This window comes from Lissotriton helveticus, chromosome 4_1, assembly GCF_964261635.1.
Source record: "Lissotriton helveticus chromosome 4_1, aLisHel1.1, whole genome shotgun sequence".
Taxonomy (NCBI): Eukaryota; Metazoa; Chordata; class Amphibia; order Caudata; family Salamandridae; genus Lissotriton; species Lissotriton helveticus.
In genome coordinates this window covers 591,868,959-591,893,557 of record NC_136063.1, presented here as the reverse complement: position 1 = coordinate 591,893,557, position 24,599 = coordinate 591,868,959, and the positions used below count along the sequence as shown (strand labels likewise).

At 43.3% G+C, this 24,599-nt stretch overlaps 1 protein-coding gene across 3 annotated transcripts in view; it reads right to left on the bottom strand.

The window, feature by feature from the left end:
• Positions 1-24,599, bottom strand: part of PDE7A (phosphodiesterase 7A) — a 1,945,501-nt gene that overhangs the window by 1,276,585 nt on the left and 644,317 nt on the right. For all 3 annotated transcript variants that reach the window (XM_078687235.1, XM_078687233.1, XM_078687234.1), the window contains one exon: positions 6,267-6,330. In XM_078687235.1, the coding sequence (XP_078543361.1) occupies positions 6,267-6,330 (64 nt within the window). The remainder of the gene's footprint in view (positions 1-6,266; positions 6,331-24,599) is intronic.

Genomic DNA, 24,599 nt, shown 5'->3' with positions numbered 1-24,599 from the left:
TGTTAGGTGTACTTTTTCTCCTACTTTGGCTCATTCTTGTTTTAAGTTTGGGAAAGCTGATCAATGATAAATATAGTAAAAATGGACACAGCAAGTAAGAACATCAACTTGCTTCGGAAGCCACACAAATCATCTCATCGTGAACAAAGAGACCTGTGATCAGTGAACATCTTAGCCATTCCTCTACCTGGTGGTATAGCATGGGACAGAACTGATTATGACATTTATGGTCCTGTCGAGCTGCTGAAGATTCCACACCAATTTAAGGTTTCCTTGAGTGATTTTGTTTCACCCAGCACATTTTGATGATGGGACTTTGAGACTGTTAATAACATGATGGCAGACTTAGAAATGTCAGCAAAATTTGCAAAACATGAATACTTAGAAGGTTCATCAGAATATGAACAAATGTATTGTTTTAATCATTATGGTCACCATTATTTGCACAAATCTGCAAACCCTAGAAATGGTTTTACTTTTAATCAATGGGAACATTGTGCGACGCCACCAAAGGGTAGCTCAAAAATATTTTATGAAAAATTTCCATACTTCTCAGGTTTTAATGTCACAAATCCACTAACATTTTACTTTAAAAATGTTAAGACAGGCATGAAAAGTATGTTGACTAATACTAAGCATATTTATTCTGCGGTCTTTTATGCTCACTTGTCCACATTAGGTTTTGACTTTTGGAAAGACAACATTGAGACAAAAACTATTTGGGGCACAAAAGACTGGCAGGTGCAAGGTTTAGAAGCCTTATTCAGAGCCTGCATCAACCCAGAACAAATAATGTTCTTAAATGAAACTGTTCAACAGACATCTTGTCTTGGCCTGGCTAAGATAAAAGACTTAAACAAACTGCCCATACCTAAGCCCACACCTCATAGTAATAGAACTACAGATGAGGAGGTAGACGTAAATTATATTTTACAACAAAACAGAACAAATCATGACTGGAATAAATGGTTAATCTAGCCCACAGACATGAATAACTGTCAAGATAGATTCCTGAACAAGACACAAGGGTTTACAGTAACTAGGCCAGATCCAAGATATATCCAGAGACAACATCCAGGGATAATAACAACTTACAGTGTAGGAAAACTGTGCCTTGAGTGGCTACAAAAATCCGCACTCCCAGATATAAAACAACACTTACCTTTACTTAAATATGGTATTGACTTGAGAGACTTCTTATTAGGACCTCGCAAACAACGTCAAACGTTTCATATACGCTGGTATTTACGCTGCTTATAATGAAGCATGAAAAATCACGCAAATGGAAACTGCAGAACGAACACGAGAAATTGATCGTATTAATTTAGAGAAAGCTCTCTGTAGTTGACAATGGGTTAACAACTCTGTCACCCAGAATTTATTCTTTGGACAGCATTGTTTCCTCTGCCATAGACATAATGGAACAAGACTTGCTCATGTTACAACATGGACAGTCTCAATTGCGTTCTATAATGCTGCTAGGCTGGACGTTACAAAACCTTCGTTCAGGCTATGTGACTTGGCGTCTAATCAACACCACGTCATTGTTTACTGAATTTAACCTTACAGATAAACAAATCTCTTTGGCACAGAGGGGAGCAGACTATACGGTGCTGAGCATAGAAAAACTGGAAAGATTACCATTAACCGTTTCTGAGAGACAAGCCGTGGAATACATGGCACCATCACGATACCAGTGAAGATTTTCCAGTTTCAGTATTGCTTAAAACACATACCAACAGAGTACATAAAGTCGACCTGGGATTTACCATACACACACAAATGTTGGAGTGGGGAAAAGGAGGTATTTCTCAGTGGTAAAAACTGCAAAACCACATTCAGCGGTACACTTCTATGTCAGGGCATTAATTTACATGGAGCCTGTGATGGTTCTTCAACCAACTTATCGTGCCACCTGCAGGGTTCCCCGGCAGCAGTGATAGATCCAATTTTTAGGCAGCTTTCCAATGGGAGCTACATAATGTTGAATGATGCCAGCTGTTCTGGAATGATGCCAGGAATAGCCTATCTCGTTAGTGTGTCAGCCAGGGTCACTTGCTGTATGCAAGTATTGTTTACAAAAACTAAGACCGACGGTGAGTCGCCACTATGGCCTTCACTGAACATCTCTTCTATACGAATTGATACTTGAGGCAGAATGAAAGCCATTCTTTGACAAAAAACTGTGCCACTGACCTCGTCCAGAGAGACATATGATCTGCAAGTTGCAAGGTCCTCTGCAAAGATACATGCCTTATTATCAACAAACTGCCCCATACATTTCGCAGAAATGTTAAGTCGTATCTTAAACATATCTGATATCAGTGGTATTGTACATGTATTTAAGACTATTTGTTCGGGACTGTTAGCACCCTTTGAAGCAGTAAACTTCATGCACTCTGTGTTCGGCGGCCTGCCTCTCGTTTTGGGACTCGTAGCAGGGATACTATTTTTATTCCTCCTGCTCAGTTATGGCAAGTCAAGTCACCAGCGATACCCAGATTACCATGGAGAACACTCTTCTGGCAATGCAGTATCGTGAGCGCGTAACACAGATTCTTGACTTGGCTTGTTTGAGAGATCTGAATACCACGTGGTTCCTATCATTCAGACCAATCTGGCAAGATTGCATCTAACCTGTTCTACGATGCCTGCTTTGTGGAGAGGAATGCGAGTTGGATATCTGTCTAACACTTCCATCAGCACTGCCAAAGGATGTTGACGATTGCTTGGTTCGGTAACGGATCATGCATTGTGTTGCCACCAACGGCTACCAATCCTGATGACGGCATTCATTGAGGTCTCACCGGCAATTCCAGCTGATGTGAGATACGTGGACCAACAGGGACACAGGTACCACCTACTGCGAACATTGCTAATGCGACTGACGCTGACGGCGATGCTTCTAATCTGTGTATGATTGATCTACTTAATGAAGTGGTTCAACTTTCACCTACTGTGGTAGACTATTTCTTTGCCAGCTTAGAAGACTTAATGTTTTCTCCTGACACCGAGAATAACTTTTGAAATTAGCACACAGCGTTCTATCAACTTTGAATTCGACCTTCACTTTTCAAAATAAAGAGGAGAATAAACTTCTAACTTTGGAACTCTAATTTTCTACGATTTGATTTTTTTCCAAAATTGAACTTTGGCACAAAGTAATCTGCTTAAAGTAGAACTATTCTTAGAGAACAAGAATTCTTTGAATACTTCCTAGAAACAATATTGACCTTATCGACGAACCAAAACAGTTTATATATTCAGCTATGGGATGGTCTCGACTTTTTTCTTCTGTATTTAAGAGCCATTTCATAAATGTAATTTTTATAATTCATTCAGTTAGCATTGCCAATATCATACTTTATGCTTGAATCGAAATCATTGCTTTTAAATGCGTACAGTACAAATGCTCATTTTATGTGTACAACCATTTTTCAAAAGCATTTTATGCATTTTTGGGTGGGATTGTAATCACATGATTTAGATATGTTTTAGTGCTTACATTATAGTAATGTCGAACATAATAAAGTAGAGTGGGTGTTGTATATCATTTTAGGACCCTAGTGTAATTTTCCCGATTCATGCCCTTATATAGGTATAAATCACCATATCCTTATATAGGCATAGAAATCATAACCATATTTAGACATTGCTCATGCAGTCCAAATATGGCATTGCTACTTCCACTAGTTCCGAAAATCCACATCGATTTCTTGGAAAACTCAGCTTCAGCAGTTAAGGACTTCCCCTTGCTTGAATATTGATTTGTCCAAGAACTCTTGGAGTTTTCAAAGAACAGACTCTTTGATGACGTTATTATGTCCACCTTTAAGTCAAACTCGGCACCTTCAAGGTATAGATATGCCCACACTTGCCCAAGCAAACATGGGGTAGTTTGGAGCAGTTCAACTAATCTACTTGCCCGACGCATCTCGCTACAGCAAGTGCCGAAGGAAGCCGACCCTCCAGCAGACGCACTGAGAAAGACGCTGTCTTTTCTCTTGCGGAGAAATCCAGCTATTGTGTTTCCAAGCTCCCCTTGCGGGGTGTTGGGAAATCGAGTCCTGAGACTAACCTCCTTCATTCTAATCCAAGGTACGGAGCTGATTAGACCCTAAGAGAAATCTTGGATAGATTCTTGGCAAAAGAATACTAAACTTATGCTACACCACACTTACTTCCTCATACTAGACTTAGGTTAGGTACATCGGGGTAGGCGTATTTTAAAAATACCAGTTGAGTACTTTTAGTCTTTATTTATTTATGTATGTATTTTATGGCTTAGAAACCATACCATGCTTTTACAGTATTATTTTATAATACTCTTCTTGCTGTACGCATTATACTTTACAGCCAGTCTTACGATTGTAGCAATTCCTTTCTTCTACATGAGAAAGAAGACTGTTCAATAAATACTTTTATTGAAAACGCCCGTCTCTCTATTTCTCTGCACCTCTGGTGAAACGAAGCATGCACGAATGACTGTGGAAAATATCTATCTATTGTTTCCACGACTCTGAAGATCAGTTTTATCTTGGGGAAACAAAGTTGTCATGTTTATGCGGTTGTCAGAAACTAATCCCTTCTTGTGAATTCGAGAAAGCTTCTAGTGACCTCTGAGCTAGCTGGCACTCACAAATGAAGTCTAATATATTCAATAGAGACCTAGTAGACATAAGTCCTACGTCACATCTATAGGATATATTATTCCAATGCGCAGAGCCTATTCGGAATATAGGAACTACACTACAGTGTTTGACCTGGTACAGTGCTCCACTGTCTTTTGGCAAGGTTTGCGGTATTGAAATAGAGCATACATAATTAAATGTGGACCGATACTTCGAACACTCCAAGGAAAATTATTGGTTTTTGTTCGTTAAGACACAGATGTTTGTACTCAAAAGTGACATTTCAGAGAATGCCTTCCCTTCTCACTGCTCAATGAGGAATATGAAGGCTGAGGTCGATTTTCACCTCCTACATTTTATTATATTTCAAAGCCTTGAGTTGCCAAACTGATATATGTTTGTACTTACATTTGTGGGTACTGTAGGCAGCTTAGAAAATCGTGTTTACTCCAGTAATCATTACTGTAACTGTAAATGTATCACATTTAGTTCTCTACTAGTTATTTACTGTAACCGTAATGTATCTTATTTAATTCTCTACTTTGGTCAGTGACCGTGTGAGATCGTTCTGGGACAAAAAGTCAAACAAATATAATAACTAAAGGTATGGAAGTAGCTGGGTGCAGAACCATTCCACATATTGGGCACAAATTTGTTACTCCAGCATCTACTCGAACAGTGGTGTTTCATTTCCAAGTGAAGTTGGAAGAAATTAGTTGAGGAATGTAACCCATCTAGGGTTGGAAGGAGAGGGAGACCTGGGCTATGCTTCTAGAACAATGAACAGCAAAAGGCACACAATTGATGGATGGAATGCAGAACAAATCAAAACATTCACCCTGAGTCAAGAGATCTGGGATAAATCCATCATTCTTTTGCTCACCATGCCACCCCAGTCTAGAACAATGAAGGCATCAATGTATTCAAGGCAGAAACAGTACAGTACAAATGCCCATAAAGGAAAAAACAACCACAGTAAACCCCCCCTGAATATTAGCTCAGCATTTAAGATTATCTGGCACATTGCTTAATGTAATTTGTAAGTGACCAATAGTGATTGGGTTTTGGTACACAGTCTAAGAGTATCGTTCTAATAGGTTATCTACTTATGCTATCACTGCATATTGTAAGAACTAAACTCTACTCAATGTATGCATTTCAGAACACTACATTTGTCTGCATTCGTGAGCATAGTGTTTACTTGCCTGGGACAATTTTTTGTCTTAGGTCCCTAGGTAAGCAAGAAGGATGAACAGCTGGGTCCAACTCACATTTCTGGAGCGAAGAGTAAATACACTTGTTATTCTATGTATACACTTCTCTAACAGTGTATAAGTAGATACACCGAGTCAGTGAATATTGAAACTGTAGTGGATTATATATGTATGGTGTGTTAAAGGTTATTTCAACCCTATATTCCTCAATTCTGCCAGTTGCAAGAGCAGTAGATGGGAGGTGTAACTAGTAATCTATTTAAAGAAGGAAAACTTCACACCAAATCTACATTACGAATTATGTCTAAGGAGGTCCACTTTCAGAAATGTGCCTTGTGATAAGAAAACAGAAAAATCAAAAGGTTCAATTTACTAAACATGACTAATAAGCACAAGAGAAAAAGTAGAGAAATAAACTTACCATTCGTTAATCTATCAAAAAGAAAGACATTAAAATTCCATTTTTCAATTTTCTCCAACATAAACTAAAAACAAAAAAATACAGTTAATAATCACATAAAGTTACATTTTCCATCAGCAGTAGTTCCAACTGAGGCCAGGTAGTTCAACCAATCTTTTACATTATCACAATCAAATAATAGTCAAATAATATATAAAAGTTACTTGCCTCTGGTACACTCCTTCTGGTAGATACTCTATCCAATCACAGGTTCCTCAACTTAGAATCTTCCCCAGGAGCCAGGCCGGATCTAGAAAACTTTATCAGTAGTAGCTAGAGCAGTGCAGCTCTGCTTTAGCTCCGTAAGTGATGAGTGGACACATATGCGCCACTTCTGCGTGCTGATGTCCCTTTCTTTTTTTTCCCCTTTTTGCACCCCTAGACACAGAGCGAGAAGAACTGGTGGTAATGTGTACTGAGCACTAACATGAGACCTTTTCAGTTATTAAAAAGAGCCCATTTAACAGAATAGGGAGATTGTTGGGCAGCGGGGAATCTGTGGTTAGAATATCCGCCAGAAAAAGCATTACTGAAGGAAACTAGGTTGTTTGCTAACTGCAGTTAAATCAACTTAGAAGATGCAAAAGCATTACCTCCCTAGATGGAAGGTCTGTGACATGCACAATGTGTTCTGCAGGCCTGAGCAGGCAAAGTAGACATGGGGGTCAAGGTAGTAGTGCTTCATAAATGTGTGCACTGTAGCCATGTTGCAGCATACCAAATGCCATGGACAAGCACTACACAGTGGTAGCAGCCTTAGCTAAAATTATGGGCTTTCAGACCTTCCCAGGGCAGTTTCTTAGCCAGAGCGCAACAAATCTAGATGCAAAGGACCAGCAACCTCAACATGGTCCTCATTTGCCCAGCCTTCTTGTTTCTTTGCTTAGGAGAACCCCAGAAAAAGTGGATTGTCCACATGGTGCTCCTTGGTATGATCTCTGTTAAAGCATAAGGCTCTTTTGTAGTTCAGTTGGAGCCCCTCTTCGTCAATAGTTTATGGGGAGCAAAGAATGCAGGCAGGGTAAAAAAATTGCCCCACGTGAAAGGGAGTCACAACTTTTAGCAAGAATGCTGCCAGAGTCCTCAGCACAAACTCGTCATGGAAAAAGTTGGTGTATGGGGGTTGCACTGAAACTGCCTCGAGTTCACTTATGTGACGAGCTGATGTAATCGCAAAGAGGAAGACAGTCTTTAAAGTCAGGAGCTCCAGAGAGCCGCTATGCATTAACTTGAAGGGCACATCCGTGATAAATGTCAAGATCAAATAACTGTCTCACTCTGGCATCACAAACTACTAGGGAGGGAACATGCGAGTCAAATCTTTAATAACTTTAATCACAACAGAGGATTTACACAAGGATGGTTGGTCCAGTAAACATTGAAAGGCCCGACAATTTTTTAATAATACCTACTGCAAGGCTGTGCCAAAGACAAAAAGACCAAGAACCTCGGACAGTTTGGCAGGTAAACAGTTGGTCTTTCAGGTTCAACACCAGCGCACAAATTGTTCTCAGTGCCTGGACTAAATGGAATTTATGGAAGGCAGCATAGTACCGGGGATAAGTCCCACCACTTCGGATTTGCTGTCGCAATTACATTTCCACGAGCGAAGGTGTAGATTGTGAAGACTTGGGTGAAAAACCCCGTCCTGCTGCCGAAACAGGAGGTTCTCTCGAAGTGGGAGACTGATTGAAGAGCAGATGCTCATTCCCAGACGTTTCGGGTACTACACTCACCCCCAAGCCCAATATAGGACTACTTGGATGAATTGGGCTTGGTTGTTCTTGATCTTTTTCAGAACTCAGGAGAGGCAGTGTCGGGAAGGTGAACAAGAGTTGTGTTCCATTCCAGCCGGAACGCATCTACTATCGAGTATTCTTAAGGAAAACTTTGAACAAACTCAAGAGTGTGACCAGATCTAGCCAAGGTTCTCCCCACTGCAGGAATATGTTCTTCGCCACCTCAGAAAGCAGATGACACTTGTGATCTGCCAGATGCCTCCTGCTCAGTTCTTCTGCTTTGGCATGAAGGGATCCTGTCAGGTGGCTCACAATCAAATAAATGCACCAACACTCCAACCAATTCCAAAGGTGCAGAGCTTCTGGGCACAGGACCCTAGATCTACTCTGCCATTCTTGTTGCAGTACCACATGGCAGTGGTGTTGTCTGTAAGAACCTGGGCCGGTCTCCCCTGGGACTACAGGAAAGCTTTCAGAGCCAGATGAATGGTCCACAACTCCAACAGATCGATATGGAGCCAGATATCTGTTGGAGACATGGGTTCTCTGGTCTCTAACTTCATCAGATGACTTCCCAAACCCAGCAAGGATATTTCCACCGCTACCATCAGCTATGGGGGCGAAAGGTTAGAGGGCCTGCCGCCATCCCAATGTGGTAGAGCAGCCTCTACTGTAGATTGTGAGCCACCTCCTTCAAGATCTGGATCACATCCATCAGATTTTCTTGACACTAGACCTATTGAAAATTCAGATTCCGTTGCAGAGCCTGCATGTGCCCCCCGGCATAGCAGACACTGAGGGTGCATAAGTCTAAGAAAGCCAAGAAACCTAGGAGCACTTTCACCAAGATACAGGATTGAGAATGTAACATCTGGAACAGTGTCAGAATATTCTGAAATTGTTTCAGAAGGCAGGGCGTGGAGGTGTAACTTCGGCTCTTGGGCAGTGAACCACAACAATGTCAAGAGTTTCTGTCATGTGAAGGCAGGTTACGACTAAATGTAGCGAGCTCGCTCTCAACAGCCAGAAGTCGAGGTAGGGGAACACAGGTAGCCTCCGTCTCAAAGGTGGGCAGCGATCACCATCATCACTTTCGTGAATATCCAAGAAGTGCTGGTGAGGCTGAAGTAGGGCGTGGCGAACTGAAAATGCCGATGGCCTACCTTGAACCACAAATAATGTCTGTGGGTCTGCAGGAAGGACATTTGAAAATAGGCGTCCTGTAGTTCAAAGGACACCATCTGGTAGCTCAAGTCAAAGGCAGGCAGGATATAGACCAGTATAAGCATTTTCAATGTGTTATTCCATAAAATGGCATTTAGAAGCTGAAAGTCAAAGTAGGTCCGACTCCCCCACACCCTACTTCAGGCACAAGGAAATTGAGTGCAACATTCCTCTCCTTTTCAGAGTGTGGTACCTTCTTAATAGCACCCTTAGAGATCAATACTTGCTCCGCCTGCAGTTACAGGTGCTATTCTGAAATTCTCTTTCATGTAGGTAGAATATTTGGTGGGGCAAAAAAGAAAAGGCATGGCATATTCGTGCTGTCCTATCTGTTGGATGTAATGGATTAGCCACAATAGGAGGCAATGATGGAACTTGCCTCAGAACGCTGCCTGCCAGATCCATATCAACTGCCTCAAAAGGACTGGGGTGTCTCCTGTACCAGTTGGGAAGGCTGTCTTTGGCTATATGCCAGACCTCTGAAATAGCCGCTGAACCTCTTGAATTAGTGTGAAAACTACTTGCCAAGGGTCAACAAACTGAAAGAGCGCCATGCCTCTACTTTCTTTAAAGAGCTACATAACAAAGTATTCCTTCTCATCGAAAAGGTGGGCACCATCGAAAGGCATTTCCCTGAGGGAGACCTGTTCTTCGCCTTCTGTTGTTGGCCCAAGCGAATAGTCATGTTCTGCCTCAGGAGATGTGCCAAAGCCACTGACTTCTTGCAAATCAATGTAAACGGCATCCATGTAGTGAGGCAGAAGGAAAACCTTCCCCATCACCACCATCTACATTCTGGGTGATCCCATGAGCTGATTGAGCCCCAAAAAAGTCAGAGCACCTGTGCCGGCGTGTACAAGAGGCACTGGATCAGAGTCCAGGTATTCGATGACCGGTTGCGCTTTCGTAATTTTGTACCATGACATAGGCTAAGATCAAGCCGAAGCCTGCTTGGTGTCACACATCAGTATCAGTATCAGATCCTCCTCAGTGGCAATGTCAAATTGGCAACAGCATGAAAATGGAAGGCACTGTGCAAGTCTGGTGATGGGGTGGAAGTACATGCGTCGGCATGGGGCTCGATGCAGGTCCCAAGAGGTGAGATGGGGCCAAAGACAGATCTGCTAGAAGTAACCCGAATGAGGGCACCTGCAGTGTCTTGGGCGTGAAGGCCAATCAGGGGAAACCAGAAGTGCACCAAAAATCTACTACATAGCCTCCTTGAAGGCTTCAATTTGCTGTGGCATCGCGGATCGTCTGGGAAACTCTGGATGCACAGGTATCAGTAAAGGAATCATGCCTGGGACCAAAGACCTCAAAGGTGAATGACTAATAATGGAGCCCTAACACCTTCTCTTTGGTTTCAGAGTGGTGGGATAGGGTAGAGTTCAGTTTCACTTTTTCATATTTGCACTTGGTCTTCGGATTTGACTTAGTGGAGGACTTTGATTGTGATGTTGAACTCTTGCAGGTTATGGCCTCAAGACATGTAAGGAAAGTCTGTGCCTGTTACATGAAGGCTACAATTACTTATTGAGTTAGTCAAGGTACAGCTGTGTCTACCATACACTAGTTAGCCTTTGCATGCACGAGGGCACATTTATTGCCCAACTGAGTCCCAATCCTAAGTACCAGAGATGCACCACATATGGGTTCGTAAGTAATGTCTGTTTTTACCAGTGATGGTATGGTTTGAAACCTATACTATTGGTTGATCACCAAGCACACTGGAATTAGTTTTTATAAGTCGTCGGAAGACCAAAGAACCAAGAAATGGAGCTCCATATCTACTTGAAAGACACGGAAAGCAAAGGACTGACATCCGCACACAGGGGTTTTGCTTATATGCAGCTCTGCTCTTTCACTTCTGAGCCGTACGGAGCCAATGCAGAGCCTCATGTAGCAGTTAGCAGCGGAGGAGCACTGCTGATTAAGTTTTACAGATCTAGTCTGAAGAGAAGGCGAGTAATCAGTGGTTCAAAGTATCCATCATAAGCACAAGTCAAATCACATTCAACAGATTACATTTGGAAACACAACTGGCCCAAACATTTTTGAAAAATAGAAATATCTTATAACAAAGTAATTTTAGAGCCGTTTTGTCTTTAACATACACAACCACCCATAAACTTCCCAGACATCAAGTACAAAAACATACTAAACAAGCATTGGCAAAACAAACAGGCCCTGCCTATGCAGGAGCTATTGGCTTTGCTAATTTGTTTAGTCATTTGTACACCAGCATGGCTACTGATCAACATGGCTAAAAGGGAGTATTGTGTCAGAGCAGAAAGTCTCAGTGGAGTGGCGTAGAGTGGCATGGAGTGGGGCAGAATGTAAGAGTTGAATGGCAGAGAGTACGATATGCATGGAGTGGAAGTGCACTGCTGTTAGAGATAACACATTTCACATTTAAAATTACCATTACAATTGCAAAGGCATATATTTTTACTGATAAAACCATACAGTGCAAAAAGGAGAATGTGCGGAAATCAGCGTCACCTGTTGTATTGATTAGTTCTGTTCGTATTATATTATTTGTTTCCGCCAGACTTCAGAATTACTGAAAATGTGCTTCATTTGTGCCTTCCTAATTCTGATATATTCTGAAATGTGTGAAACTCATTTACTGGCATTTACATTGTGTTCTGTGCTAGAAACAAAGTAACATCCTACAGCCTTTCCTGTCACACCCCCAATACCCAGGAAGATTATCATATTAATCTTCAAACTTTGTAGTCCGAAAGAAAAGTAACAAGCATTGGTAAATGCATTAGGTTTTGCCTATGGGATTAATAATAAGTTAAGAGGTGTGGGAGCAATATGTGAGTGCAGGGTGAATGGAGTTTTCTGTGCAGGGTGAGTGATGCATGAAGGCAAGTTGACGTGTCTGAGTCAAGGGTGAAAGTGCCTCTATGCTTGGTGACTGATGTGTGTTTAGTGCAGAGTGAGAATTGTGCAAGTGTACAGGGTAATAGATGTTACCTTCACAAGGTAAGAGGTGTGTGAGTATAACGTGAGTGGTATGTCAATAGTATAAGTGTAGGAGGAGCGGTTTGAGTTCAGGGTGCTGGGGGAGAGGTATGTCAATGGTGTGAGCAGAATTAGCTCGGTGTGAGTGGTGGGTGAGCAGTATCTGACTACTGGCACAATGACAGGATGATTGTGCAGAGTAAATGGTGGTGAATGTGCATGGTGAGCGGTGACAGAGTAGATGAAAGGTATACAAGTGTTGTGTAAAGTTACAAAATGAGCATATCCATGCTGTGCCCTAATATGCCGGAGACAGCTGCCTGCAATGCAAATATCAACTATGGCAACAAATACAATTTCTTCCATTTGCTCCCCGAGCTTGTCACAGTTGTTTTCTGTTAGAAAACACGGGTCAACAGGCCCTCTAGGTTCTGAGTGCCTTCACTATGCCATAGTACTCATGAATGACAGTAGGGAACATTGTTAATGGTGTGGTGAGTGTAAAATGAATGGACACAAACATTCAATAAAGGAAGAAATTACCTCCATATCTGTCTACATGCCACATTTTTACTTTTACTGTTTATGGAGGGTTTTCACTTCAAATCGATGTATGGAAAATGTTGAGTGCAGGAGGTGTGTCAGTAACATGACCACAGTTTATTAGTTCATGTTCAGATGGCACTGCTCCTTGCTTGCCTCTCCATGGTGTGCGTAAGAACAAAAAAAAAAAAAAAAAAACAGCCGACGGACAGATACGCTTGAAATGCGCAAAACCAAGGGGAGAACGATTATGTAGAAGAGCATAGCGAAAATGCGGTGCAGGGAAGAGGTCACTACTCCTTGCTTGCATCTCCATGGTGTGCAGATGCTGGACCCAAAAAATAATTAAATAAAAAAAACACTGGCAAAGCCAATAGGTCTCTCCTAGCCAAGAGCTCGTCTTATCTTTGCCATTGTGTCTTACCCATGTTGCACACCAGAGTGGCTGCTGTTCAATTTGGGTAAAAGTCTGTGTCATAGAGGAGAGTGGTTCAGAGTGGAGTTGCATGGAGAGGCACAGAGTAGCGCAAAGTGGAGAAGAGTAGAATGTCGTGGAGAGTCGCATGGTTCCCAGTTCATTCATTTGTACCCTTTGGAGTTCAACAAGTTGCTTCTATTCAATTTGATCACTTCTGTATTCAAAATACAACTTTAGTAGCTGCTAGATTAATCTGTGCAGTCACAATCACTGCCACAAAATAGCTATCACTAATGAATGCAGGCATGTAATTGGTGATGTGGCCTAAGCAGCAAAAATCAAATTAACATGCACAGTGGTGGTCAATGCATCGGATTCATCAAACTACCCAGATAGCTGCTGGGAAATCACCGAGTAATAGGGATAGTTGACCGAGTAATATTTCATGCAGTAATTAATCTGCAAAAACCTATAGGAGATGTGTTTTCGTCTATACGGAGGTTGATGCACATTGTAGTGTGTTATCTAGGAAACCTGAATCGATATTCCTATTTTATGCCCTTGTCCGGCTATAATCAATAATATCCATACAACGGCATAATAATCATATCCATAATTCAGTCGTAGCACATGCTCTCACATTAAGCAAGGCTACTTCTCCGGCCCCCTAGTAAAGCACACGGAGTTCTCTAAACAAAACCAAGCCTCCAGCAACCTGGGAAATTCCCCTTGCTATTGTTTTGATTTCGTCCTAGAACTCCTGTAAAGCACTGTAAGAACGGCCAGTTCTTAGTGACATCTTTATTGACGTCTTATGTCCAACCTTACGTCAAACCCAGGCACCTTTCAGGTATAAATATACCAACGTTGCCTTAAGCAAACACACGGTGGTGATTCTGAAGCAGCTCCGATCAAACTACAACATATGGACGTTTCGGGCTACGGCCAAACACAATTTAAGGGGCATGCCTTAGAGGCATGAAGATTCTTAATAGAGCAGTCTTTCCACGACCCCATCAGCCCATGGGGAAGCTATCTTTTGGCACATGAGGAATAAAAGGGAAGACATTGGGGAGTAGGGGGGCGGGGGCAGTTTCCAAGCAGCACCAGGAGGTTGATGGTGGGTGGGACAGGGTATAATGCAAGCGATGCATTGGAAGACCGCATAAGATACGTAGTGCAGAGAAAGAGTAAGAATAGATAACGAGAGATTGGCCTAAAAAAGCACGAAGAGAACACAATGAGAACAAATGAAATATAAGGGGGAGAAAGGAAAGCCAGTACAAGAGCAACAGAGGAAAGACCATGATGGCTTGAGGAAAAAAAAAGTTCCAGAAATGCAGATGGAAACAGTATTTCAGGGGCAGAAAATTGAGAAGAGAAGCACACGAAGAACACAGGAACAAGCATTGGTAAATGCAGGAAACAGTATGCTACAGCCTATAAAAATGGAGGAAAAGTGGTTAGCACAGGAACCAGAGGAAAGCAAGTAGGCAGGATGGAGGTCCCTTCTAACATTTATTTTAAACACAATAGATTTCATATGCACAGCGCAAGAGCTGTGCAGGCAAACCTAAAAAACAACACCCTCAGAGAACAGACCCTAATTAACATATGACCTCTGTCTTTGAAAGAACAGCAAATGTGACAAGATATAAACAAAATTGAAAGGCCCGTTTATTGCTCATTTACTTCTTAACTCCATCATGGTTATTTTGGGGGCACTTTAGCAACCCAACTCCCTTTTTCCAGCGCGCATGAAAGAAGCGTGAAATTGAGGAAGAGGATTGTTTAGGTCAAAAATAAACTCGTAGACAGAACACTGTTCCTCACAGGCATGTGATGTGCTAGATGAACTGGTAGTGGCAGAGCTAAGTATAATCAGTCAAGCAGCAAGATAGGAGGCAGGAAACCTTTTCAAAGAAATACAGCAGGTTTCCTGCAGTGAGCTAGCATAAAAGGTAGCCCAGTGTAAACACATTTACTCTCAGACTAACTCACGAAAAAGAAAAAAAAAAGTTATCAGAAAGCAGGTACTTGTGGAACAATGCATAGAACCAGTCAGAGGGGTGTTAAACATGCTATGCTCCACAGGAGGGACACAGACATGTTGGACAGCCCAAAAAAACAAATAGAGCCAGCTAATAGAAAGCACGCACATGTAAGTTACAAAACACAAAGCCAAAGGAAAGCAATGGACGAAATGCATTGCTACAGAAGCTTTCAGCATGTTCTGAAAGGTCTGTGCTGTCTGTTAGGCTATGACCTAAAAAACCTTTCCAGCAAAGAGCAAATTTCATATGCCCCATTATTGTCATATACATCTCATCAATGCCTATTTTCGTCCGCTTTCACCCCCCTCCACCCCCATAAAAGTATGAACTGAAAAACCAATTTTCAGAAAAGCAAATAGTCAATGGCTAAGAAAACTTAGATAAAGCACGATAGAATATAGAATCAAGATTAATGTATCCTCACTGCATTTTCGAAGCAAGATGTCCTCAATGCTTTCTAACACAATAAGAAATAAGGAATGGTTTGTGGTCACCCAAAAATTAAAAACAAATACGGCTCATCTCCTTCACTGTGAAGCCTTCAAAACCTGTGTATGAAATACGAAGTAGAATAAGGCCCATTCTTAGACTACCAATAGAACCGCGAGGGGACATCATACACAAAAATTCCCCACACAACATTCACAGGTTTTATAAATTCCTGGCAATTTTTATGTCGTAGCACAGTGTTTCATCTGAAGCTCAAGCTGGAATACTGCATCATGTTGTATCACGAAGGGTGCAAATTACTTATAGAAGGTCTTGTATTCAGAGCTCAACAAATAAGACAACAATCTCCACAAACAAGTAAAGTGGATGACGTTTGTACAGCATAAACAATTTTCAAGCATAGGTGTAAGCACGGTTAGTCAAAGTCGGCAATCATTTATGCCCTCTGGATTACTACAATACAACAGAGGGAGGACTGCAGTTGATTCATTTAGAGGAAGTGAATGTAGGTCTAGGAGTTACAAAGCTTGTAGTGAGTAGACATTTAGCTTTTCTCAGTTGTCCCGCTTCTGTCAAACTAATTGGTAGTGTCCCAAACAAAACAAAAGGGATAGGTGCCTGGAAGCATTCTGTATACCTAAATAAACTTTTCAAGATGGTCGATCTAAATTTAGCTTCAATTCTCTAACCGTCTTCCCATTTTAAATATAAATGTATTTAGAGTGACCAATGTACATGCTATACTGGGAACTTCCTGAGCAACTTGCTGCTTTAAGGATAATGACATGTCTTGCTTGCATACATATTAGGAATGAGAGCGGGGCTGGGGAGAGTAGCATAATAAGTCCTGGCATTGCCAAAAGAGTAGTCTTGAAATACATAGCTTTGCAGATATATGAGAGTAATGCCATGAAGCAAAAGGCTGGTATGGTGTTAGGTGAGATGAGGGTGGGGATTAGAGTACTGGCAGGATCGTAGAACTTTAGAAAGAAGGCTTAAGAAATAGTCAAATAGAAATGGAAGAAAGGTCTTCAGAAATGCGACTGCCTGAGTTGGCCAATGTGAATATTCTATAGAGCCACTTTTCTAAAAGGTATTCTGGGTGGGCTCCCTAAAGTTCCTCCAGGAAGCCCCAGAAGCATTTATTGTTTCATCTAGCCCACCTACCTCTGGTATCTTTTGCTCACTTTCCAAAATTACACAAGAAACAGGTGGGAGACCATTGTATGCAGCGCCTATACAGAAAAATCAATTCCAGGGAAGTGGCCCTCCACCTAGGTCCCCCCATCTACAGTACAGCTGAGATGTCTCAATAAGTTTACCTCGAGTCCGACTTCTATATTGTTTCCTAGCTCCATTCTAAACGATTGCCTTGCCTGTTGGATGGCTTCAAAGTATGTGGAGATATGCAGTTGCTGAGGCAGTAGGAGGAGATGGAGGATGCCCTGCTGAAGTATTTGGGATGGGTGTTTCGTAGCTTTAGAAATGCCAGAAGTGGTTCCCAAATCTTCCAGGGCTGTGACGCCTGTGGCACCAACTCCCAATAAGCTGCTAACTGGTTATGGCAGTTAGCTGCGTTTTGCAACCAGTGGTCTATTTATGGTGCAGTCCCACCTCCCCGGTGTGCGCCTATTTGCCGCTTAGCTAATAAGAGAACCATGACCAGCAGTACACCCATTGTTACTCAGTTATAGGAGGGGTAATGTCTGCCACCAACTTAGCGTAAACTCTTGGGGTGCACACTGGTGCCCTAGTCTGCATAATAGTGTACAGTCGTGTTATCAGTTTGTGGTCCGTTGCATTAGTTAGCTTGTGCTCCAGAGCGTCAAGAGTGGGCAGGGGTTCTGGGAAGGTGTTATGTAGCACTTTATATGTGGCTCTAAGTTGTTGATATATAAAGATATATGTGAAGGACCATTGGTCAGTGGGCAGTGTCCAGGAGGGAGGGGGTAGAAATCGCCCCTAGGATACAGGTCTGCGAATGTGTGCAGCTTTCTCTTCTGCGCCTTGTTTTTATTATTGGAGTCCACCAGTGCCAGTATCAGTGGGTTGCTGATTATCGGAATGGAGGGAGCGTAAAGGCATGGGAATTGTGCCAGATGTCTTAGGCCGTCCCATGCCCATCTCACGCAATCAGTCGTGGTAGCTTCTGTGCGTGTTGGTCTGTACGGGTGATATAGTGCCATGGACAGGGGGGTGGGGTTTACCAGATCTGCCTCCACTGCCACGTGCAGCTGAAATTTGATGGGTTATGTCCAGTAGTGGGCATATTGAGCCTGGTGCATAGTGCATATAAGGTCATGTCTAGAGCCGTGGGGGCAGGGTGAGGAGCTCCCATGCTATCCTGGGCTGATTTCCAGCCTATGTAAGTGCTATTAATAGTGGGAGGATAGGGTCAGCGGTAGATTGGCAAATTGATACAGGAATTTTGGCAGAACCACCATCTTGGATATTGCCAACCGTCCCAAAAGGGAGAGCAGTTGACAGTTCCATACTGGAAGTCTGCCTACTAGCCAGGTGATTGTCCAGCCATATTTTGCTGTTTACAGGTCCCGCTATCGCGGCTAAACCATATTCCCAGATATCAGACTGATTCAGTCCCCCAGGTTAGTTAGTATTCCGGTTCAAATTGCACAGTGATGTCCGTGAGGGGGAAGATAATTGACTTAGTCCAGTTAATTTTGATGCCAGACAATTCCCCGAAGTGTAGGACCTCCTGTATAACCGCATCAAGGTTGATGTTGGGTTCTCGAACGTTAAGGGCTATGTAATCTGAATACACTGAGACCAGCACTCTGAGGGGCCTAAACTTAAGCCCTCTGTGTGCATGATGTTGTAGTTTGGCTGATAGTGATTACATCGCAATGGCGAAAGAATTGGAGAAAGAGGACATCCCTGTTGGGTGCCTCTTGGAATGGGGCTGATGTCATTCCGTTAAGGCGTAAAAATGCCGTCATGGTCTGAAATAACAAAATATAAGGCGGATGAAATGGAGGCTAAATCCTAATCGCCTGAGGAGGCCAAACATAAAAGGCCATTCCAGTGAATCAAACGTCATTGTGGCGTCTAGGAGGGCAGCACCCGCCGCTGTGGGCTCCATACATTTCATATTTGCGAACAGTGTTCTGAGATTATGTGCTGTCGAACAGTCTGGAACAAAGCCAGATTGGATGGGGCGATTTATGCCTGGTAAGAGGGGGCGTATTTGATTGATAACAAAATCCTAGCTAAACTGATTGCCAATGTTAATCATTGACAAGGAGCGATAGGAGTAACAAATGTGGTGGCTTCCCGGGTTTCAGTATGGAAATTATTATTGCTTCTCTTAAAGATGGTAGCAGTATTTGGGCCTCCAACGATGCTTGGTACGTAGCTACTATATGGGGACTAGCAGAATAGCATATTCTTTATAAAAAGAGACAGTTAGGTTGTCCAGACCAGTGGCTTTGTCATTCGGGAGGCTGCGAATGACTTGCAGGACTTCCTCTTCAGTGAAGGGTGAGTCCAAGTACGGTCGACCTGCTTCGTCAAACCACAGTAGTTCAATGGTATCGAAGTATTCTATTGGCATTTCCTCAGTATGGTAGAGATTATAGTGGAAGGAGGTCATCGTGTGGAGTATGGCCTTTGGGGAAGTCTGTTTTGTTGATTACTTATCCTGGAGTTACGTAATGAAGTGTTGGGCTCTAGGTCTGCACAGCATATCTAGCACGCTCACCCACCCCGTATTCTCTCGCTTGGGATTAGCAGATCAAGCTGTGGAGTTCACGGTTAGTTTCCTCCTCGTACTCTGTGAGTTTCTCTTGTATTGAAGAGTTCCTGCAGTTATTTTCCCAGCTGAAAAGTCTGGAACAAATCTCTTTTAGCACCCCAGCCTGTTTTGTGATACAAGCCTCTCTTACCACAGCTTTGAAGGCCTCCCATAGTACCTGGGGGGAGCTAACTGAGCCCTCATTGATTGCAAAATATTCTGTAATGGCCTGATGTATTCCAGTCCGGAATGCCTGATCACCCAGCATTGTAAAGGCACAGGTGGTTGTCGAAGGGAGGGTGAGCTCGAGTAGCACTGGGGCATGGTCGGACAATGTATGAGGGTGGTGTATCACGGCTGTTGACCATGTAATCACGTCTCTGATGGTCAGCAAGTAGTCTATGGGCGACCAGGCTTATTGTGCCAATGTAACGCACGTTCCTTCCCTAAGGTTCCTGTTTTTATATCTTCATACATCAGTTAGGTTGAAATCTAGCATGGAGTTGCACCGCTGCTTTATGGTGGGGCCACCGGACAGCTTCCGATCTCTCTAGTTCAGGATCTAGGATCACATTAAAATCTTCCCACAGATTATAGCTCCCTTGCACATTTTCGCTATGTGGTGCCTTAGTTCATTGTAAAAGTCAGCATTGTTTTGGTTAGGGCCAGGCATAGTTGGAGTACAGGGAATGGCATAACTACGCACACCAGCACGTCTGTAGGTGAACGGAGGAGTGCGGGGTCATTGTGTATTTCCTGGAGGAAACAGATCTATGTGGTGTCTGTTGAGGCATGTGTGGACAAGGCAAGCTTTCTATGGGCCATTGAGCCCTCCTATGTTCCACGTTAGGAGCCTAATCCTGTGAGTGCCATTGGTTTATTGTTGGTATCTGGATGCTGGTATGTAGGGTCACCTTCTTGGTGCACCGTCCTGTCGGTTGGGGTCGTTGTGAGGTCAGTCTTGTGTCTACCGTGTTAAAATAGGTCAGTAGTGTGAGATCCGTCCTACAGACTGTCTGCTTCAGGGTTTCACCTATGTGTACTAGACAGGAACCTGCTCTAAAACTTAAACAACATCTAACTCTCAAAACCATAGAGAAGTGAAGCCCCCTTCCACTCTAACCCCCGAACTTGGTTGAAAATCCATCCCACCCCCTCCCCAAGTCTCTCTCCACTCCAGTCTGAATAGAAGAGCATGGGACTCATCCATGGGGGCAAAGGAGAGCCTTGAGTACACCCCAGCCTTCCCCGGGCTGAGTGGCTGAAACAGTGACTCAAGCCTTGTGAATAGCTCCATCAGCGATAGATCGGACAAGCTGTGATAAGGAACCTGGAAGCGGGCTCCACGCAGGTCTTCTCCTTTAGTTGTACTTCCGCTTTACACTTTGGTGATTATTTGAAGTGGAATAGAGAGGTTTGAGCTTACAGTTCAGTCATTTTTATCCAGATTCCCATGATCTTGATCCCTTGGAGAGTGTCTGGGCAACTTTGCATTCAGTCTTTTAGCAAACTTGAGCGCTGCTTTGGCGTCAGTGAAGTGATGAGCTCGGTCACCCTGTGTGATGCGTAGTTTGGCTGGGTAGAGGAGTGCGTATTTTATCCCCGCTTTTTAGAGTAGCCTTTTGGTTGGCAAAAATTCCTTGCGGGCTGTCTGAACTGTAACAGTGAAGTCTGGGTAAAAGGAGATCACATTTCCTTGATATTGTATATTTCAGTGTTCATGTGAAGGCCGCAGCACCGTGTCTCAATCTTTTAAGTTTAGGATCTGCGCTACAATAGGGCGGGCTGGTGCACCAGGTGATGGTCTGGGGGCCAGCGTTCTGAGAGCCTGCTCGATTATGATTACAGGAGAGAGTGCTTCTACGAACAGTTCCTGGATCATGTTTGTTACGCAGTTTTCCATGTTGTCTATGGCCGTGTACTCCGGGACTCTATTAATTCTCAGGTAATTGCGTCTAGATCGCACCTCCAGGTCTTCATTTTCGGCTCTTATTACTTCAAGTACTTTCTACATCTTGAGTAGTTGTTCATTTCCACTCTACTTCAGAGACTCTAGTGTCTAGGTGGTCTTGTCTGTTATTGTATTAATCCACCTGTTACTTCATTCTGTCGAGGCGGCTGGCCATGAGGTCTAGTTTGCCTTCTTGGGTGTCTTCCTCCGAGGGGGGAAAATCTGTGTCACTTGGACTTGTCGCAGGTTGTGATGTGTCCACTTGGCCGGTCTTTTTTTCCCTTTCGAAAGAGAGTTTGACCGGTCTAGTATCAGGTTTGTAGACCTGAAAACCCTTGATACCGGGTGAAGAACCTAGCCAAAGGTGGAAGAGATTTTCACTCAATGTGAGTTAGAAAATCGGCAAGAAAGAAAAAATATTCTTTGAGTCCCTTTACTCACCAGGGTTTCCCTTGGTGACATGCTTCATCATAGGGGCCATCTCAGTCCTCTACGAACTGAGGCGTGCTGCGGCTTGCGGAATTATGTAGGAGCACTTTAGTGAAGACTATGTGTGGTGCAAAAGTGGAGTGGACTGGAGTTAAAAATACCTAGCTAGTGGACAAAATAATGTTATTCTTACTCCTAGTTGGTATGGCTAAAAAACGGGGTAGGATACTGGAAAAAACCTAGCTATAATGGGTTAGGAATCCCTAGTATACGTCAACATGTTTCGAGCATTCCCCAGAGCTCTTCGTCAGGCCTACACAAGGAGCAGCCCTGTGTACGCCACTGCTAAATGACCTACATTCAGGTAAATAAGGGAAATAAAAAATGGAATGTGCGCTGCAACTAATAAGCATGCGCTATCCCATACGATCAAACATTGTCACATATTAATTCTAATTGGTCGAATTTTCATGTGACCCAGAAACTGGTTCAAATGAGGAAGCAGGTCTTCCTATAAAAACCTTGCACTAGTCTTACTCTCATCCCTTCATACGGAGTCTGTCTTAATGAAGAGTTGTGTTTAGAACAGTTCTGCTTAATAAAATGTCTCCCACCAGCTCCTTAAAGGAACTAAGTAATACAGAGCTTTGCTTAATGAGATTTCAAGTGGTCTCTGCAAGGATGTTGTATAGTTACAGAAAAGTGCAGCTCACTCCGACTATCTCTCTGGAGCTCCCAAAGCTGGACTAGTCCAACAGTATGGACGGGGAGACTCAAATTCTGTGGTCTGCAAGATGCCCAGGAGTGTGATTGGGGTAACTGTTTCTTAGAGGAGACCTCGAAACCAGGGTCCGCATTATACCCTTGCGAACCAACATCCTGCTCTGTCTGTCTCTTTGTAAGTAAAGAGGAAGGAGAAAGTGGATAAGCATATAATAGAATAACTTCCTAGACAATTATAATGATTTAAACCACAAGTAAAATAAAACAGAGTAACAGACAAGAAAATCATGTAGAAAATATTGTATATTTAATTATTAAAACAAGAGCATAGAAATAAAAACGACATTAATTGTACATTCCATAATTGAGAATACTCATTATTATTTGCTTAATATATACAACTGTGTTGCGGAGCGAGGCAAGATGACGTCCGACTGACATTGCCGTGGTGGTGCTCCGCTGAGCACTCCCTGAAATTTTGCTTAAACCAAGGACATAGACATGAAATGGCAAGAAAAGAGGGAGCAATTAGCAAATGATTAACATACCGGAGAAAAAGCCCAAAAACGGTATGCCTAATATTCAACGGGAGAAGCGACTGTCCTTCTTGCTTACCTGCTCACGCTGGTCTGATTGCCGGTATTCTCCTTTGCTCCCATGCATCGAGAAGCTTCTTTTCGCTCTGGTATCCTGGATGCATAGTGGCCTGGGCAAGCCCCCGGCAGGTCAACTGAGCGGCGATCGCTCCACAGAGGCACTGCGAGACACAGGCACAGACAGAGTCTGACGCGGAGGGGAGGCATCGCTCACCTGCAGGGCAACAGATCGAATTACAGCAGCTCCACTAAGGACAAGCAGGCTCAGGCTCAGGAATAGAGGAGTGCCGTGCAAATTGCTGTCCATATCTCCGAGCTAGAAGACATGTCGGGTAAGGGAAACCGCGTTGTAAAGCCCAAGAACAGTAGCGCGATCACCAGCGGGCCGCTTAGATCGGCTTCAGCGATCTCCCGACAGAAAAGACAGGAGGCACCCAAACTTGATGCGCCGAGGCTAGACCTACACACAGTTAAAAGTAGGGCTACCGATAAGGCGATTTTTAAAAAGGATGGCATGATAAAACCTCCAAGTGAACCTATTCCCACAGGTAACAGCAACATTAAAAAAGGCCCAGGCCGCTGAGAGAAAGAGTCCGACGGGTGTCAACCTTTGATCACAGCCAGCTTTGGGGCCTTGAATGGGAAAGGAACTCCAACACCACAGGTCAATCCTATAAGGAGCAATGCAAGTAGTATGGCATCAAGCACGGGGGGGTGCGCTACCCGAGGCACCGGTGACATTGAGCGGGCGGGAAGTACCACCCTCTATCAGCCTAGATAAAAACTCTACCGGGTTGCTATAACCCTCTCTTCCAGGTCACTCGCTGGGGGCGGAGGGAATGGATCATGGGCAAGGGCTGTCTGCTCCAGATAAAGTACCACAGGAGGACATACCTAGCACTCCAGACAACTTAGACCTCTACTATTCTCTCACAGATGAGTCAGTAATGTCTGATGTCAGCATCTCCTTATCTAGCGAGGAGGAGGGTGGCAACTGGTATAATAGCTCCAACTCGGATCCACAGAAACACCAGCTTCTCTCCAAAAAACTACAAAAAATGAAAGATAGAAACCGTCTCAGAAAGGAACATAACTCTTCGGATAAAGAAAGTATCCCTGAACTGAAATGGGATTACAATGGAACAACCCCATTTATGATCCGCTCTACGGATGTCTCTGGGGGAAATCAAACAATCATAAGTGCAAGTGTGGAGCCAAAGGAGCCACCGGGTGAGAAGTCAAAGGAGCTCGCTCTTGTCGATATCCTCCACTCTATCAAATGTTTTCAAGCGGAAGCTAGATCTGACAATCGTAGATCCCGCCTGGCGGCAAAAAAAACTTCAAGGGGCAGTCAGGAAAGTTGGTAAGACTTGCACCGAGATCGCTGACAGAATGACGGCAGTCGAAGAAAGAACGGAGCAACTTGAGAAAGATGTTACCTCC